At 41.1% G+C, this 17,244-nt stretch overlaps 1 protein-coding gene across 1 annotated transcript; it reads left to right on the top strand.

The window, feature by feature from the left end:
• The first annotated feature begins 14,657 nt into the window (after positions 1-14,657).
• Positions 14,658-15,616, top strand: LOC100701091 (olfactory receptor 2G6-like). Its single transcript, XM_003445317.4, has one exon. The coding sequence runs from the start codon at positions 14,658-14,660 to the stop codon at positions 15,585-15,587; it is 930 nt and encodes a 309-aa protein (XP_003445365.1). The 3' UTR covers positions 15,588-15,616.
• The last annotated feature ends 1,628 nt before the right edge of the window (positions 15,617-17,244 follow it).

Here is a 17,244-nt window from a genome sequence, read left to right as displayed (position 1 = left end):
CAAGGGCGGGAGCCCGCAGTGAGCTCTGCCCAGGCAGAGCGGTGAAGGAAAGAGAGAGAGAGAGAGAACACAAAACACATGTAGCCTTGCGGAGTCGGCTGGGTAGACACGGGGACCATGACAATGAATCCTCTCATATATGGATTCAAACTCAGTAAAATACGAAACAAGATTTTGGGTTTAGTTTATTTTAAAAGAAAATGAAACACCTTCAAAGTTAAGAGTTTTAAAAATAAAAATTAGGTAAAATCACAAAATGTACATTATTTTGTTGAATATGACTGATAAGAGCGGGCCTCGCAAGACCAGCTAACAATGCAGCAGCTTATAGAATTTTTTAACATGTTATATGTTTTTTTACTTTTTGCTTTTTCAGATTTCAAATTTTGGTGCATTTCTACTTTGCTTGTTTAAATTTACTTGTTATGTATATTAAAAGCTTAGGTTTAGTGTGGTTAATACTTTCAGTGTTAGCTTTTGTATTAATAATATTATGTAAAGGTTTTTTCAAGAGGAGAGATGCAACAATAGAAATACAACTCGTTCTAAAGGCACTTTATTCACACTCATGTAGACAACCCAGTCTCAGAGACTGTTTCTTATTCAATTTTGATCAAATTGTCAAAGATGTAAAGACAGGTGATATAATGTTTTTTAGCATAATCCAAAATAAGTTTTCACATTTGGTTTGAGCATATAGTTATTTTTAACTAATTACAATAACTGGCATGTGCATACTTCCTCTGTATGTGTGTAATGCATTACTTATAGTATTATAAACCAGGGTTTATAGAGTTACTCTAGGGTTTATCTATATATTCCTATATATAATATGTGTCTGTGTGGGTTTTATTGCTCTCATTTTATATAAAATGAAAATGTGATTTTTCTTTTCTTATTACTAAACTTATGCATGTACAAATCCCTGGATTATAATACTATAATAAATGCATTAGACACATAAACGGTGTATTGATGTTCATATTTGTTTATTGTTGATAGTTAAAAAATAAACTATGAACTGAAATAACTGACAATATTGTCGAATTTAATTAAAATTAAAATTATTGCTGTTGACTGAGATTCTGTGTCTTTAGAAAGAGTTGTATTTTTATTGTTGCATATATTGTGAACATTTTCCCCTTGAGAAACACCACTACATTATAATAACTAAACTAACATTAATAATAGACCCAAGCTTTTAATTCCATGATAAAAAAAAAACTGGAGAAAGCAAACTGGAAATGGACCAAAAATGGCATTTTAAAAAGTAAAAAATGAAAAATAAAATGAATGAAACATACAAAGCATATAGCGTAGATTATCTAAGGTAGCATATTTACACATACAACATGCTAATAAAAAGCCATAAGATGCTGCATTATTAGTTAATCTCATGAGGCCTGCTCTTATCACTCATGTACAACAGATTAATGTATATTTTTGACATTGTACTTTTTTTTCAAATTTAAAAATAAAAAATCTATCCTCTTTGGGAATTTCCACCTTACTATGGTGAAGGGTTTGTGTGTTTTACGTATGTTTTTTTCGTCACTGCTGTATTCCCCATCTGAGGTCTTTGATCACTTTTCTGTTTGGACTGGTCTTTGACTCGATGTACATGCAACTTAGCTCCACACGTTTATCTCAAAGTCTCCAAAACGTTATCGCTATTGAATTTGTTATTCCTTGTTGTTCCTTGTTATTCCTCCAGTTATGAATCCTCTTATTTACAGATTTAAACTCACAAAAATATGAAGCAGAATTTTGGGTTTATTTTATTTAAAAAGAAAATGAATATGTTATAGTTTCTTACTGACAGATAAAAATAGATGTCAAATGTATATTATTCTTTTGCACATGATAAATAAAAGTAAGTTTAAAAGAAGTAACAATTTTTCATCTTGTTGGGGCGATATGTTAAAGATGTGATTATAAGGACTAGGAATATTACATTTTTGTAGTTTTCATTGTTTGTGGCTGGCCACACCTGAAGATGATGCCACGCACCTGCAGCTGATCAGCCTCATTGGGGGAGCTATTTAATATGTGATTGAGCTCCCACCAATGCTGGATGTGTGAGACTCCACGTCAGTTTTCTAGTTGAGCTAAGTTCAGTGAGTGTATGCCTGCTGCAGTTGAGTGTCCCGACATCTGTCTCTGTTATTTCCCCCAGGAGAAGTGTGGAAAACAAGAGGGCAGTGAGCACGGGGTGCATGGACACAAGGGAGCGGAGAACACGGAGCACAGACTTTGGGAAGTAGTCAGGGGAGCGCTGTCATAGGGCGAGAGGCGGGGTACACCCTGGACAGGTCGCCAGTCTGACGCAGGGCCAACACACAGGGACAGACAACCATTCACACTCACATTCACTCGCACATTCACACCTAGTGGCAATTTGGATTATCCAATTAACCTATCCCCACAAGCTGCATGTCTTTGGACGGTGGGAGGAAGCCGGAGTACCCGGAGGGAACCCACGCAAACACGGGGACAACATGCAAACTCCACACAGAAAGACCCCGGCCTGATGTTGGAATTGAACTCAGGACCTTCTTGCTGTGCGGCAACAGTGCTAACCACCGTGCCACCTTGACTAACTTTGTCTTTTATGATGCCAGTTGTAATACAGTTACACCAGTCAATGAACTTACTTACTCCTTTATCTCTACATGCACCTTTATCTTGGACACTGTGGCTCCCCTAAAGACTAGACGTTTTTAATTGTCTCGCCAACATTGGCTGAATGAATCTACGCACACTCTCAGCCGTGAATGCCACCGAGCCGAGAGGAAATGGAAAAAAGACAAACTACAGATGTCCCTGGACATCATGCACAACTGTCGATCGAAACATCAGAAGGCTGTTAAATTCGCAAAAGCTTCCTTCCTGTCAGAAATTATTGTGACTAATAGCCACAAGCCCCAAGTTCTGTTTAGGATTTTTAATTCAGTGATTAATCCATGTTCTGCCACTCAGACGGAGGCCTCCTCGGCTCTCTGTGAAAAATTCCTAAATTATTTTATAGATTAAGTCTCAGCACTAAGGGCTTTATTTCTACCGGCAGTAAACCACATTCCTATTTCTGAATGCTCAATGGCCTTTCAACAGTTTGAGCCTTTGACTCTTCTGACTCCTAAGAAAAATAATAGACCAATTGAAAAGCTCTAATTCCCGGCATGACATTCTCCCCTTTGCATATTATCAAGGATGCCCTCAACACTGTTGGTCCCTGTATTTTACTTCTAATGAACGCAGCGCTGTTATCAGGTTGAGTACCAACTCCCTTGAAACATGCAGTTGTGGAACCTGTTATTAAGAAACAAATTACAAATTACAAGCCGATCACTAAACTTCCTTTTATGTCTAAAATCCTAGAAAAAATAGTTCTCCAGCAATTACTGACCTATTTAGAGTCTAACAGAATCACAGACAAATTCCAGTCTGGGTTTAAGCCACGTCACAGTACCGAGACAGCCTTACTAAGAGTTTTTAACGATCTCCTCTTAACTGCTGATTCAGGGCGCTCAGTGGTACTAGTCTTATTAGATTTGACCTCAGCTTTTGATATGGTCGATCACAATATTCTCCTAGCAAGACTAGAACATATAGCCGGACTTAAAGGCAATGCTCTTTCATGGTTTAAATCATACTGAGAGGTCATTCTTCACTTCAAAGGGGAATTTTTTGTCCTCCTCCGCTCCTTTCCATTGCGGTGTGCCCCAAGGATCGGTGCTAAGTCCTATGTTATTTTCTCTGTACATGCTGCCCTTGGGACTCATTTTCGAAAAGTATAATATCTTCTTTCATTGCTATGCACATGATATGCAAATCTACTTCCCTCTGAACCACGATGTCCAGTGTCCATTACTGTCTTTGCTCAACTGTCTGTGGGAAGTTAAAGATTGGCTATTACATAACTCTCTAACGCTAAATGAGAACAAAATGTATATCATTGTTTTTGATAGTCAAATTCCCCTGAACCAGCTAACTAATTGTAACCCTGGAGAGTTACTAAGGGTTTTAGTGTGCTATGAGTGATGTTAGTATTTTGAGTTCACTGTTAAGTTTTATTAAGTTAAATTATTTTGTTGAGAATTAATAAAATAGAAGATGTCTATAATGTCCTGATGGTCTTTGAAGTATACAGGGGGAAGTACCGCCTCCTGCCGTTCACTGCGTAGCAGCTACGGATATCAGGAAAGAGGGAGAGGAAGAAAAAAGTCCGTTTTTCCAAGTGGAAAGCGTGGTTGCTTTATTCAGTCGGATTGTAAGGTGGAAATAAACTATCTGGAAATTGTTGTTAACCAGAAAGGAGTTTTGTCACTGTTCGGATTCTTCTGGTTGTGTTGCAACGCTGCACCATCGCCATTTTGAAGCTCCAGGAGAGCCCATTTTGTTGGTTACTTTGGTCAGGGGTTTTTTGGGAGGAGTACAGTTCGGTGATGATCCAGTCCAAAGATGGCGAGCCACCCCTCCAGGATCCTTGAGATGATTGTTTTAAGAAGAGAACTAAATTCTCTGGACGAGCCGTGAACTGTACAAATTCTACTTAAGTGGTAGGACAGATTTGCACCTCATTCCTCCTTTGCACATCCTGCAAGGAGAATCTTCATTGCTGGACTCACACTTAAGGGTGTCGGCTGACACGAGAGAGAGACTGATTCAAATCCCCTGGGGGTGTGTGTGTGTTTTGTTTATTATTTTCCATGACTTGGGCCCAATTTTTCCTTTCATTTACTGTTATTGTTTTCATTGTATATATGTGAGATTCTTTAATTGTGAATACAAATAGATCAAATCAAGTTCTCTGAGCGTTTCATTAGTCATCCACTTTGCTCCAGTAGTTGAACCTCAGCTATTGGCCCAACACACAGGTAACCATTTAAATCTGTATCCCAAGTGTTGAAAGGGGTGTTACAGAAAATTGGCGAGCCAGCCAGGAGCAGGTGGCAGACTACTGACGCTTTGTTTTCATTTTTTCCCTCCTTTTTGGGCAAAAAAAAAAAAATAAATCCTTATCTTCAGTCATTATAACAGTAATTTGCTAAATTGGTGACATGGAAGTAGTGACACGTGAGCTGGTAAAAATCCCTAACTCTGTCATGGTTGAAGGGTTAACCTGGACTGAGGTGGACAATGAAGTACAGAGCTATCTAGAGACTCATGGTTCTATTAACCGTGTCCTGCGTATAGATGAACCCAACTCAGAGTTCCATAACAATGCAATTGTTGACAGTGGCGTGTCTAGAAATTTTCTTTGGGGGGGGCCAGGTAGGGGCACAGATTTGGAGAAGGGTGGCAGATGTAATTTGCAGATAATGTTAAAAAAAAATTCTACCAACCGTTAACCATAATTCAATAACCCTATAAACCTAATAACCGAATGCGCTTTTAACTCTTATTAGAATGAGATTTTAACCACTACAGTGCAAAGTTTTTAGATACTGCGTTGATGAAGTACAAGAGATACAATTAGTGTTTTGTCAGTGTTTATTCAGCATTCAAGGACAGCAATATTTGCATAGTATTTTTACTGACATATAGGGCACATATGTTTTGGGCAAAAACATTTTTGAATATTAAAATACGAACATTTTTAACATACAACTGGCAAATTAGCCAATGCAAAACTCTATCTGCCTGTTAAAAAAAGAAGATAATCTTCTTACAAACTGGTGTTTGATTTTGAAACAGGAAAAAAGTGGGGAAACAAATGAAAAGACTAACATTTGAATAAAACCTGAAAGCAAGTAAATACTTTCTATGCTGCCTTATGGTAAACTTTGGTAATATTGATGTATAAAGAACAACACTGGCTGATGATGAAATACAGTCAGCTGGCATGGTGACACTGCCAGTATTAACCTGCAGGGCTGGACTGGGACAAAAAATCAGGCATTTTGACCAGAGATCGGCCAACCAGGTATTAAAGCCATAAAGCCTTTGAATGAAAACAAACGCTGTTGTGACAGTGATGTACACAGTCTTGTTGGTATATGTATGATTTCTATAAATTTTACGTCAGATAAAAACTTTGTTCGCAAGATTCAGATAATTATTTAATAAAAGCTAGATATTTTAAATGAGAATAAGTAAGAAAAGTATTTCTTTGTGCCCCCCTTTCCCTGTTAATGCCCTACCTGCCCCCTGGCATAACTTTGCTAGACCCGCCCCTGCACAGTTACCAGCTGTCAGCTACGTAAAAAAGGATCCTGGTGTTATTTGTCTCTTAGAGACAGTTCATAACTTCCCTTCAACTCATTCATGTCACCTAAAAGGTAAACCTGTTTCTCCATCACCTGTTCAGCTCTGATGATTCAGTAAGGACATCTCCTGGTTTCATCTTCATGTTTCCCTCTCACCACGTATCCAAACCGACATCATGACCAGCAGCTTTACAGCTGTGTCTCCAGCAAACATCAGCTGATACTAGAAATTAATATTAAATAAATTCTAACAACAGCTGATCAAGCTTAAACGTGCTGCTGTTGTTTAGCGCGACATCCGCCGGTTTCCTCTTTCTGGCGCAAAGTGGGCGATAAACAAACAAGAGAGAAAAGCCGATCAGCTGATCATTGATCAGTTTCATGATTGAAGTAGAAACATGAGAGGGAGGGGGAGAGAATGAGAGGAGAAGAGGCAGCTGACAGCGTAAAGACACAGAATAACTCCAGCTGTGTCTTTTTTTCATTCTAGCTAAAGTACGGGACAAACTGCGTCTCTCTCAGCTCAATACGAAACGTGTAATATTTTCTCTGAATGAGGGACCATTCTATTTTTTAAGGAGCCGTTGGCAACTCTACTAACTAACCTTATGAATAAAATAAAGTTCACTATCAGTAACATCATAGCACCCACCCAGCTGTATAGAAACTCCGTCATGCTAGCTAGCACGCAGTACAAGTTATTGTAACTGACTGTAAAAAGTCAGCACAACGAAAATAAACTACATCTAAACTTGGTTTATATCTGACCCAGATAGACTGCAGGTCATAACTTCTTACCTGAAGTTCAGTTCACCTGACACTCGGACTGGCGGCTGCCTCGGGTCTCTCCTCCTGCCTCCCGTTTCTGTCATGCACCAGCTGGCCTCCACCACTTGCTAATGTTACTGAATCTGTGGAAGCTACACCATAGCCACCACCAAACAACTGAGTTATTTTTACTCATCGGCCAGCATCTGGCCAATCCACCACCTCTCATTGTTCATGCCGTTACAAAAAAAAACATAAGTCATCAGCCCACTGGGCAAATGCCCGGTATGCTCGATGGCCAGTCCAGCTATGTTAACCTGTTAATCTTTTGCCGAAAAATTGTTTTCTGCGATGCTCTCTTTCATGCTTGGCTCTCCTACCTTTGCTAACATGACGCTAATAGCGCAGAAGCCGATGCTGCATTCACTTACACTCGGATATCTGAGCTTCACTGTGAAAACATAATCGTATATTTGATATTTCATTGACTTTTATTGTTTTCGCTTTGGGGTGGCACCTGGGGTGGCCAGTCTGGTTGGGGGGGTGGCCTGTGCCCCCCCAGGCCACCCCGCTGGACACGCCACAGATTGTTGAGTTCACTTTTGGTACCGCGTTGCAAACGCTTGCTCCTTTGTTGCCATTTAAATACAAAAGTCCCACACGGCCTGATGTGACTTTTCACGTGTGTGCGCTTGCTAGTGTCTATACACCTGTGGTTAGCCATAGTGCTACTGAGAGTTACATGTCTGAGTTGCAAACCATTGCTAAGTTAACAGGGAAGTCATTTCAGCTTCTTTTGCAAGATGAACTAACTAAGTTGAGCTCTACAGTTGCAGTCACAGTAGAAAACGCTCCTGTGGACAGGAGTCATCATGAGGGAAGTCAGGCACCTAATTTCAGCTCGGCCTCATTACCACAAGATACAATGCAATCTAAAATTGCTCCTGATACCACGATTCAAGGTGCTGCACTACGGTGGGTTCATGCCCAAATCTAAGCCCCAGTGATCTCAACCCCCCTGAGATACAAAAGGTGGTTGTGGAGCATATTGTGCGAAATGAGGAGGCGCCGCCACACCATTATGCTGCCTCACGCCTTCGAGTCTTTTCAGGCCGATTGCCGCGGCCAAATAATGAAACGGATTATGAGACCTGGCACTCTAGTGTGGAACTTCTTTTAACAGACCCAGCATTGTCTGATTTAAGTCGCTCCAGGAAGATTGTTGACAGCTTGTTGCCCCCTGCTTCAGATTTCATTAGGCATCTTGATTCACAAGCTTTACCTTCTGCATATTTGCAGCTTCTTGACTCAGCTTACGGTGCTGTGGAGGATGGAGATGAGCTGTTTGCTAAGTTTATGGGTACTCTTCAGAATGCTGGTGAGAAACCATCAAACTACCTTCACAGACTCCAAGTTGTGCTTAACACTGCTACAAGGAGAGGAGGGGCCTCTGCTGATGAGTTTGATAGGCAGTTGTTGAAGCCGTTTTGTAGAGGCTGCTGGGATGACTCCTTAATAGCAGAGCTCCAGCTTGAACAAAGAATTAAAAACCCTCCTTGTTTTGCTGAATTATTGCTCCTGCTGCGTACTGAGGAAGACAAGCATGCTAACAAGGCAGTACGTATGAAAAAGCACCTTGGTACTTCCAGACAACAGCCAGCCCCACCCAAACAGCATGTTTGGTCCCAACTGCAAACTGCCTGTGTTTGCTCTGAGTCTAAGGCTGTAGCAGAAACCAATCTCCTGAAGAAACAAGTTATTGAGTTACAGGCTCAAATGGCTCAGTTGACCCTCCACAAGAAAAGCAGGGGTAAGAAAGTAAACTCAAATGCAAAGGTAACTGTGCAGACCAATCCTGCTCCTGAGCAGCCCTTGGCAGTGCCTGTTCCAGAGCACCAGCCACCTCACAGGCCACGCCCGTGGTACTGCTTTCGGTGTGGAGAGGATGGCCATGTAGCCTTGAGATGCAGTAATGAGGCTAACCCCGTGCTAGTAACAGCAAAAAGGAAGCAATTTCAAAGAAAACGGCAGGAGTGAGAGATACAGAATGGCTCTGTGGATCCACACCATTTAAACTGACAGCAACTCCTGTTGTGGGACAGACAGGAGTTCAGTCTAACACTAGTCCCTCTACCTCCAAGCAGAAAGGCAAAAGACAGCCAAAAGGTCAGCCATGTGGGCTGCCACAGAGGCTAGTTGGAAGCAAATGCACTGCTGAAGTGTGTGTTGCAGAGAAAAGAGTAAACTGTCTTTTAGACTCTGGATCTCAAGTTACAACAATCCCATTGTCCTTCTATGAAAGCAACCTGAAGGACCAAGAAATTAAATCATTAGATGATTTGTTGGAGGTTGATGGCGCTAATGGACAGCAAGTTCCATACTTTGGCTATGTAGAAATAGATATCACTTTTCCCAAAGAGTTTGTAGGAGAGGAGATTGAGATTCCTACTTTGGCCCTTGTGGTTCCAAACATGAGAGAAAATGAACAAGAGCAAATTCTCATTGGCACCAATACACTAGATGTGTTGTACTCAAGTGTTGCTGGTCATATGAATGAATTTGGCCTACCTATCCAGTATGGCTACCGAGCAGTCCTCAAAGCCTTGGAGCTTAGGCACAGACAGCAACCAAATGGCAAGCTGGGCCAAGTAAAACTGTCTGGGGGGAAGTCGGAGACGATTCCTGCTGGACGGACTGTTGCTTTAGAAGGGGTAGCCCTTGTTGGGAGCTCCTTTAATGAAAAGTGGGCCTTGATAGAGCAACCAACAACACCCTCCATGCCTGGTGGCCTACTGGTAGCGAATTGTTTAGTCACATTGCCTAAGAAAAGGGCAAGCACATTGGCAGTGATAGTCAAAAATGAAACTGCCCATGATGTAACGATCACACCAAAAACAGTGATCGCTGAACTCAGTGCTGTTCAACAAATAGTAGCACATAAGTCTGACATAAATATACCTGACTCTGTCAAAGACAAGAACAATTCTAGTCCAGATTTACAGTTTGACTTTGGAGATTCTCCTTTGTCAGCTGACTGGAAGGAAAGAGTAACACAAACATTGAAGTCAATGCCAGAAGTGTTTGCTCACCATGACCTCGACTTTGGTCATGTAGGTCAGGTCAAGCATCACATCAGACTTCACGACCAGACTCCTTTTAAGCAGAGAGCCCGGCCAATACACCCACAGGACGTTGATGCCGTGAGAAAGCATTTAAGGGAGCTGTTGGATGCAGGCGTGATTCGCGAATCTGAGTCTCCTTTTGCATCCCCTATTGTGGTGGTCCGGAAGCGTGATGACTCCATCCGTCTCTGCATCGATTACCGCAAATTGAACTCACAGACAATCAAGGACGCCTATGCCCTTCCCAATCTTGAAGAGGCTTTTTCAGCTCTCACAGGCTCAAAGTGGTTTTCGGTTTTAGACTTGAAATCCGGCTACTACCAAATTGAAATGGAGGAGGCCGATAAGGAGAAGACAGTGTTCGTGTGTCCCTTGGGATTTTATGAATTTAATAGAATGCCGCAAGGAGTCACAAATGCCCCCAGCACCTTCCAGCGCTGCATGGAGCGTTGCATGGGTGATCTGAACCTGAAAGAGGTGTTAGTTTTTATTGATGACCTTATCATTTTTTCAGACACAGTTGAAGAGCACGAGAGGCGCCTTCTGCATGTTCTGAATCGCGTGAAGGAATATGGTCTCAAACTTTCACCAGAGAAGTGTAAGTTCTTTCAGTCTTCTGTCCGATATCTAGGCCATATTGTTTCCCAGAACGGAGTTGAAACTGACCCAGAGAAAACCAGTGCCCTGAAAACCTGGCCAAAGCCATCTAACCTAAAAGAACTGAGGTCCTTCCTTGGGTTCAGCGGTTACTATCGCAGATTTATTCAGGATTTCTCCAGAATTGTGAAGCCGCTGAATGAGCTAACAGCCGGATATCCTCCAACCTGCAAGAACAAGGAAAGAAAGGCCAAAGTCAAGTACCGCAATCCTAAAGAGCCATTTGGTGAGCGCTGGACTGCTTCTTGTCAACAGGCTTTTGACACCATAATCGAGAGACTCACTTCAGCACCTGTTTTGGGTTTTGTTAATCCTAAACTTCCCTACCTGCTCCACACAGATGCGAGTACGACTGGGTTAGGTGCAGCCTTATACCAAGAGCAAGATGGTGAGCTGAAGGCTATAGCATTTGCAAGCAGAGGGTTGTCTAGAAGTGAAGCTAAATATCCAGCACATAAGTTGGAGTTCCTAGCCCTTAAGTGGGCTGTCACAGAAAAGTTTAGTGACTACCTTTATGGGGCTAGTTTCACTGTGGTCACCGATAGCAACCCCCTTACATACATTCTAACCTCTGCCAAGCTTGATGCGACTAGTTATAAATGGCTGTCTGCGCTCTCCACCTACTCATTCAAGCTGCAGTATAGGGCTGGAAAACAGAATGTGGATGCAGATGCATTATCACGAAGGCCACATGGTGGACTCATAGATGATCATATCTCAGTGAAAGAGAAGGAAAGGATCTGTAAGTTCACTGCCAACCACCTCTCAGAAACGGAAACCTCAGAGGTCATTCAGCCAGAGGTGATCAAAGCTATCTGTGAGCGGCATGACATCTATTTTGGTGGTGAAGGTTCTGAAAGCTCTGATCACTCAGTTGCTTTGGTTGAGTCCATAGCACTCAGTCCTGAAGCCCTGCCACCTTGCTTCCAGGGGAATGACAGTCATGGGTTGCCAGTTATCCCCTCTTTCTCATTTGCTGAAATCTCAGAGAAACAGCAAGCAGACGCAAGCATCAGAGAAATAATTACTCAGTTGGAAAGTGGTGAGACACCTCCACCTCAGGTGAGAAAAGAGCTCCCTGAGTATGGACTCTTGTTGAGAGAATGGAATCGGCTGGAGCTCAAAAATGGAGTCTTGTTTCGCAAGAGACAGGGAGTGATGGGAGTGACTCATCAACTTGTCTTACCAAGAGAACTGAGAGATATGGTACTTGAAAGTCTTCACGACGACATGGGCCATCTTGGTGTTGAACGCACCGTGGATCTAGTGAGAGCTAGATTTTACTGGCCTAAAATGTCCTCAGCGGTTGAAGAAAAGATTAAGACTTGTGATTGCTGTGTAAAAAGAAAAACTCCACCAGAGAGAGCAGCCCCAATGGTTTCAATAGCGACCACCAGACCATTGGAATTAGTCTGCATGGACTTTCTGAGCGTGGAACCAGATCAAAGTAATACCAAGGACATATTAGTAATAACGGATCATTTTACTAAGTATGCCCTCGCAATACCAACGCCAAACCAAAAGGTGACTACCGTGGCTAAGTGTCTGTGGGAACATTTTATATCACATTATGGGTTCCCTGAAAAACTCCATAGTGATCAGGGCCCCGATTTTGAGTCCCGTACCATTAAGGAGCTGTGTGAAATGGCAGGAATTCGGAAGACACGGACAACCCCATACCATCCAAGGGGTAACCCTGTGGAGCGTTTTAACAGAACACTGCTGCAGATGCTAGGCACTCTAAATAATAAGGACAAGTCCCGTTGGAGGGACTATGTTAAGCCTCTTGTGCATGCATACAACTGCACAAAGCATGACGCCACAGGATTTGCACCTTATGAGCTTATGTTCGGGAGACAACCAAGACTCCCTGTGGACTTAGCTTTCGGGCTTCCTGTTGATGCTCTGCCATTGTCTCATTCACAGTATGTTCAAGGCCTGAAGAACCGCCTGAAAGAGAGTTATGAGCTTTCGAGCAGAAATGCTAAGAAATCTGCAGAGCGTAACAAAACTAGATTCGACCAGAGAGTTACAGGGTCTAGCCTTGAACCAGGGGATCGAGTGCTAGTTCGAAATGTGAGACTGAGGGGAAAGCACAAGCTAGCAGACAAATGGGAGGCAGATGTGTATGTAGTTGTGTCACATGCTAATGACCTTCCTGTGTATACAGTGTGTCCTGAGGCTGCAAATGGTCCTTTGCGCACTTTACACAGGGACCTCTTGTTGCCCTGTGGGTTTCTGCCCATAAGTGCTCCTGAAACCCCAGCACCGCCAACAGTGCAAAGGCCAAGAACCCACCAAAACCCAGGTTATGTAAACGAGTGCTTTGATGATGTCATGTCAGATGATGAAGAAGTGTATCCTTCAAGGGTTGTACTTTTGAATCCAGCTGCCTCCACCACAATGCCTGAGGTTGACCGCATGTCATCCAACATTCCACCAGAGCAGCACGTTACTGACAGTGTGATCCCTCTTAGCAGAGCGGTTGTTCCCGGAACAGTTTCAGATGAAATTGAGGTGGAAATTCCCATAGAAGCAGGGGAGGAGCCCCCAGCCACATGCTCACCTCAGGTCAGCTTTCTTGACCTTGAAGAGCCAGGAAGAACTGGAGGTGATGAAAGTGAATCTTCTGGGAAGGATAGTGAGATTTCAGTGCCCCTCATTTCACCTGTTGGGGAATCTCAGCTGCTTGACATTGAAGGTACACAAGATGTTCCTGAAACTGATGACATAGCTAATTTAACCCACATAAAAGAGCCATCAGAGGGGTTAGATGAGGCCGTCAGATATTCAAACAGGCAGCGAAGTCGACCAAAGAGACTCCATTATGCTGAACTTGGAAACCCTTTAATAGAGGTGGTTCAGTCACTTTTTCATGGTCTGGGTGCTGCCATAATAAGGTCAATGGATGCTGCAGAACCGTTATGGTACGATCAAACCACCATCCCTCCTGTCGACCCAGTAACAACACAGCCGCAGAGAAGGTGCACGGGGACGTGCCACCCTTCAGTGGGGGAGGGTGTAACCCTGGAGAGTTACTAAGGGTTTTAGTGTGCTATGAGTGATGTTAGTATTTTGAGTTCACTGTTAAGTTTTATTAAGTTAAATTATTTTGTTGAGAATTAATAAAATAGAAGATGTCTATAATGTCCTGATGGTCTTTCAAGTATACAGGGGGAAGTACCGCCTCCTGCCGTTCACTGCGTAGCAGCTCCGGATATCAGGAAAGAGGGAGAGGAAGAAAAAAGTCAGTTTTTCCAAGTGGAAAGCGTGGTTGCTTTATTCAGTCGGATTGTACGGTGGAAATAAACTATCTGGAAATTGTTGTTAACCAGAAAGGAGTTTTGTCACTGCTCGGATTCTTCTGGTTGTGCTGCAACGCTGCACCATCGCCATTTTGAAGCTCCAGGAGAGCCCATTTTGTTGGTTACTTTGGTCAGGTAACCAATAATGTAATAATAAAGACCTTCATTTAGAAACTGTGTTTTGAGTTTATTTCAGTTATCTTTGTCTAATATTTATATTTGTTTGAGGATCTGAAACATGTGACACACAGAAACACATACAAAAAAAGGAAATAATGAAGAGGGCATGTATAATGTTCTAAAAGGTGGTGTTTCAATTCCAAAACACGAGCTGATCTATTCTATTCTATTCTATTCTATTATATAACTTTTATTATAGTCAAGTACCACAGTTTTGCTTTGTTGTTTTTCGGCTGATTGTTCAATAGATCAATAGAGGTTGAATTCCCAAGTGTTTTTTGTTGTTAAACAAAAGGCAATAATTAAGAGGAGGTGTAGAGGCACAGCAGACAATGTTAGAGATGCAGCTCTGTACACTCACATATACTCACACACGCATATTTTTTACACTAATAAGGCATTTGAGTTCTCTGATCATGGATAATGTGTCTAATGTAATAAGTTTTGTTCTGTCAGGATTTAATGAGACAATGACTTTCAGAGTACCCCTCTTCTCATGCACCTTCCTGTATTATTGTCTAATTTTATTTTTCAATATTTCTCTTGTGCTCCTCATTGTCCTTGATGCAAACCTCCATGAACCTATGTACATTTTACTGAGCAGCTCTTGCATTAATGCACTTTATGGGACCACAGGTTTCTACCCCAAATTCCTTTCAGACTTACTGTTGTCTTCTCAGACAATCTCATATGAAGGGTGCCTTTTACAAGCTTTTATCATGTACTCATTTGCCTCCTGTGATTTGTCCATTTTAGCTGTCATGGCCTTTGACAGGTATCTGGCTATATGTCGACCTCTGCACTACCACTCTTTCATGACTAAGAGGAGGCTCTCTCAGCTGGTGAGTTTCTCCTGGCTAACACCTTTATGCATTTTCACCATAAATGTCCTGCTAACATCAAGAATCAAGTTATGTGGTATAAACATTCAGAGAGTTTTATGTCTAAACTGGGTAATTGTTAAACTTGCTTGTCCTGAAGCTGACACCCTTTCAAACAACATCAGTGCATATGTAATAGTTGTCTTTTATCTGTCTCATTGGCTTTTCATAATTTGGACTTACATATATCTTATTAAAACATGTGCGAGGTCCAGCGATGACAGGGTAAAGTTTACGCAGACCTGTGTGCCACATCTGATCTCTTTGATCATATTTCTCACTGTGATGGCTTTTGATTCGATGTACTTGCGCTTTGGCTCCAGAGATTTACCCCAAAGCCTCCAAAACTTCATCACTATTGAATTTCTCATCATCCCTCCAGTTATGAATCCTCTCATATATGGATTTAAACTCACCAAAATACGAGACAGAATCTTGAGCTTAATTTATTTTAAAAGAAAATGATTTCTATTAAGGTTAGAGTTCTTTATTCAAAATTATTCAAAAATATTCAAAACAGATGCAACAATATGAATACAACTTTTTCTGAGGGCATTTGATTCAGAAACATTTAGACAAGCAGTTGTCGAAGGCAAACATTTATTTGGTTTAGACTAATTTTACTAATATTTTTTTGTTTTGCAGTATGACATGTCAAATTTGCTCAATCCAGCATGAAAGTTAAATGAAAAGAACATTTTTTTTCATGTTCATGACTAAGAATTTCATTTTAAAAAGGATTCTGCATGATTTTTTGAATAGTGTTGTAAAATTCATCTATACATCATTCAGAAATCATCACAAATTCACATTTGATTTCATTGCCTTGCTGTGTCCTGATATTCAAGTTATATTAGCTAATATATGTGAAAGTTGATTAAACAGATGATTAAACAAGTGCCTTAGGTTTAAAGTAAACAAAATAGTGTATGAAATATTATGTTGTAAATGCAGTTAGTGCAGGCCTCACTGTGTGTTACTCCTCAGTTTATGACAAAGTATAAATATAAGGATCAGTGTTATTAGTTTGGGGGCTTTTTTGTACTTTTGTATTTTTTCATTACTATTTGTTTCTGTCAGTAAAACTTTTTACTGGCGCAAATGTCAACATGCAGTTGTTATGGATTATTATAATGTTGAAAGATCATCTCCTGTTAAGCCTCGAGGTGACTGCTGTTGTGATCCGGCATTATATAAATCAAACTGAATGGAATTGAATTGTTACGAACTTTTTTCAGATATTTTTTGTTTTTAAATTTGTATGTAAACTTCCCTCTATACATTAATTAATGACACCATAATTTTGCACTGTTTGAAATCTGATCACATACCCTCATTTATTAACATTCTGTAGTATTTACTACTTTAAAGATATGAGTTTTGTTTAGCATATCAAGGATAAAATTGTGGGGGGGGTTGCGATAACAATATAACTGGCGATATAATTGACACTAGACAAAATACTTTACAACTCCACAACTTTATTAGTGCAAAAAAAAAAAAAAAAAACACATCAGTGTATTTTCACTTAAACAAGCAGTTGTTTTTTGCATTAAAGTTATACAAAAATATAACATTGCCAATGCAAATTCCTTGCTGACGGTTTAACCAAAAGGCATTTCCAGTGGAAATTGGCCGACATATCCTGAGCATAACCATGTATAATATCCACAAAACTTAAAAAGAGGTTATACACACACAATACGGTAATATTACGTTGAAGCACAGTACGTATCACTCCGTGAGGCAATCCACCAAGCGGTGCGGGTTCGTAGCTTAGCAAAGTCGTACTAAAACATTTGACAGATTTTCGAGCGGCGTGTACAACATAAAATCGTTTCGATGTCAGTAAACACAACCAGAATTCATACATAAGGCACACGTGATTATAAGGGGCACTGTTGATTTTCAGAAAAATCAAAGGATTGATTTTAAGTGTGCTGTATTTTCCAAAAAACACAGTAATAACGACGGCCTGCTAGCATGCTCTACCAAAAATAGTGCTTTGTTGTGTATCTGATGGACGAAAGCTAAACCAGCATTTTAACAAACCAATTCTGATTCATCTGTTTCATTCAACGATTCGCTTACACCGTTCTCATTCTCTGTCGCTGTCGTGCTT

Source organism: Oreochromis niloticus, linkage group LG16, assembly GCF_001858045.2.
Source record: "Oreochromis niloticus isolate F11D_XX linkage group LG16, O_niloticus_UMD_NMBU, whole genome shotgun sequence".
In the NCBI taxonomy this organism is placed as follows: Eukaryota; Metazoa; Chordata; class Actinopteri; order Cichliformes; family Cichlidae; genus Oreochromis; species Oreochromis niloticus.
This window is presented reverse-complemented; position numbering and strand designations above follow the sequence as displayed.

Excerpts from the sequence above, each read along its gene's own strand:
- LOC100701091 (XM_003445317.4), top strand. The coding sequence starts at position 14,658 with ATGGATAATGTGTCTAATGTAATAAGTTTTGTTCTGTCAGGATTTAAT.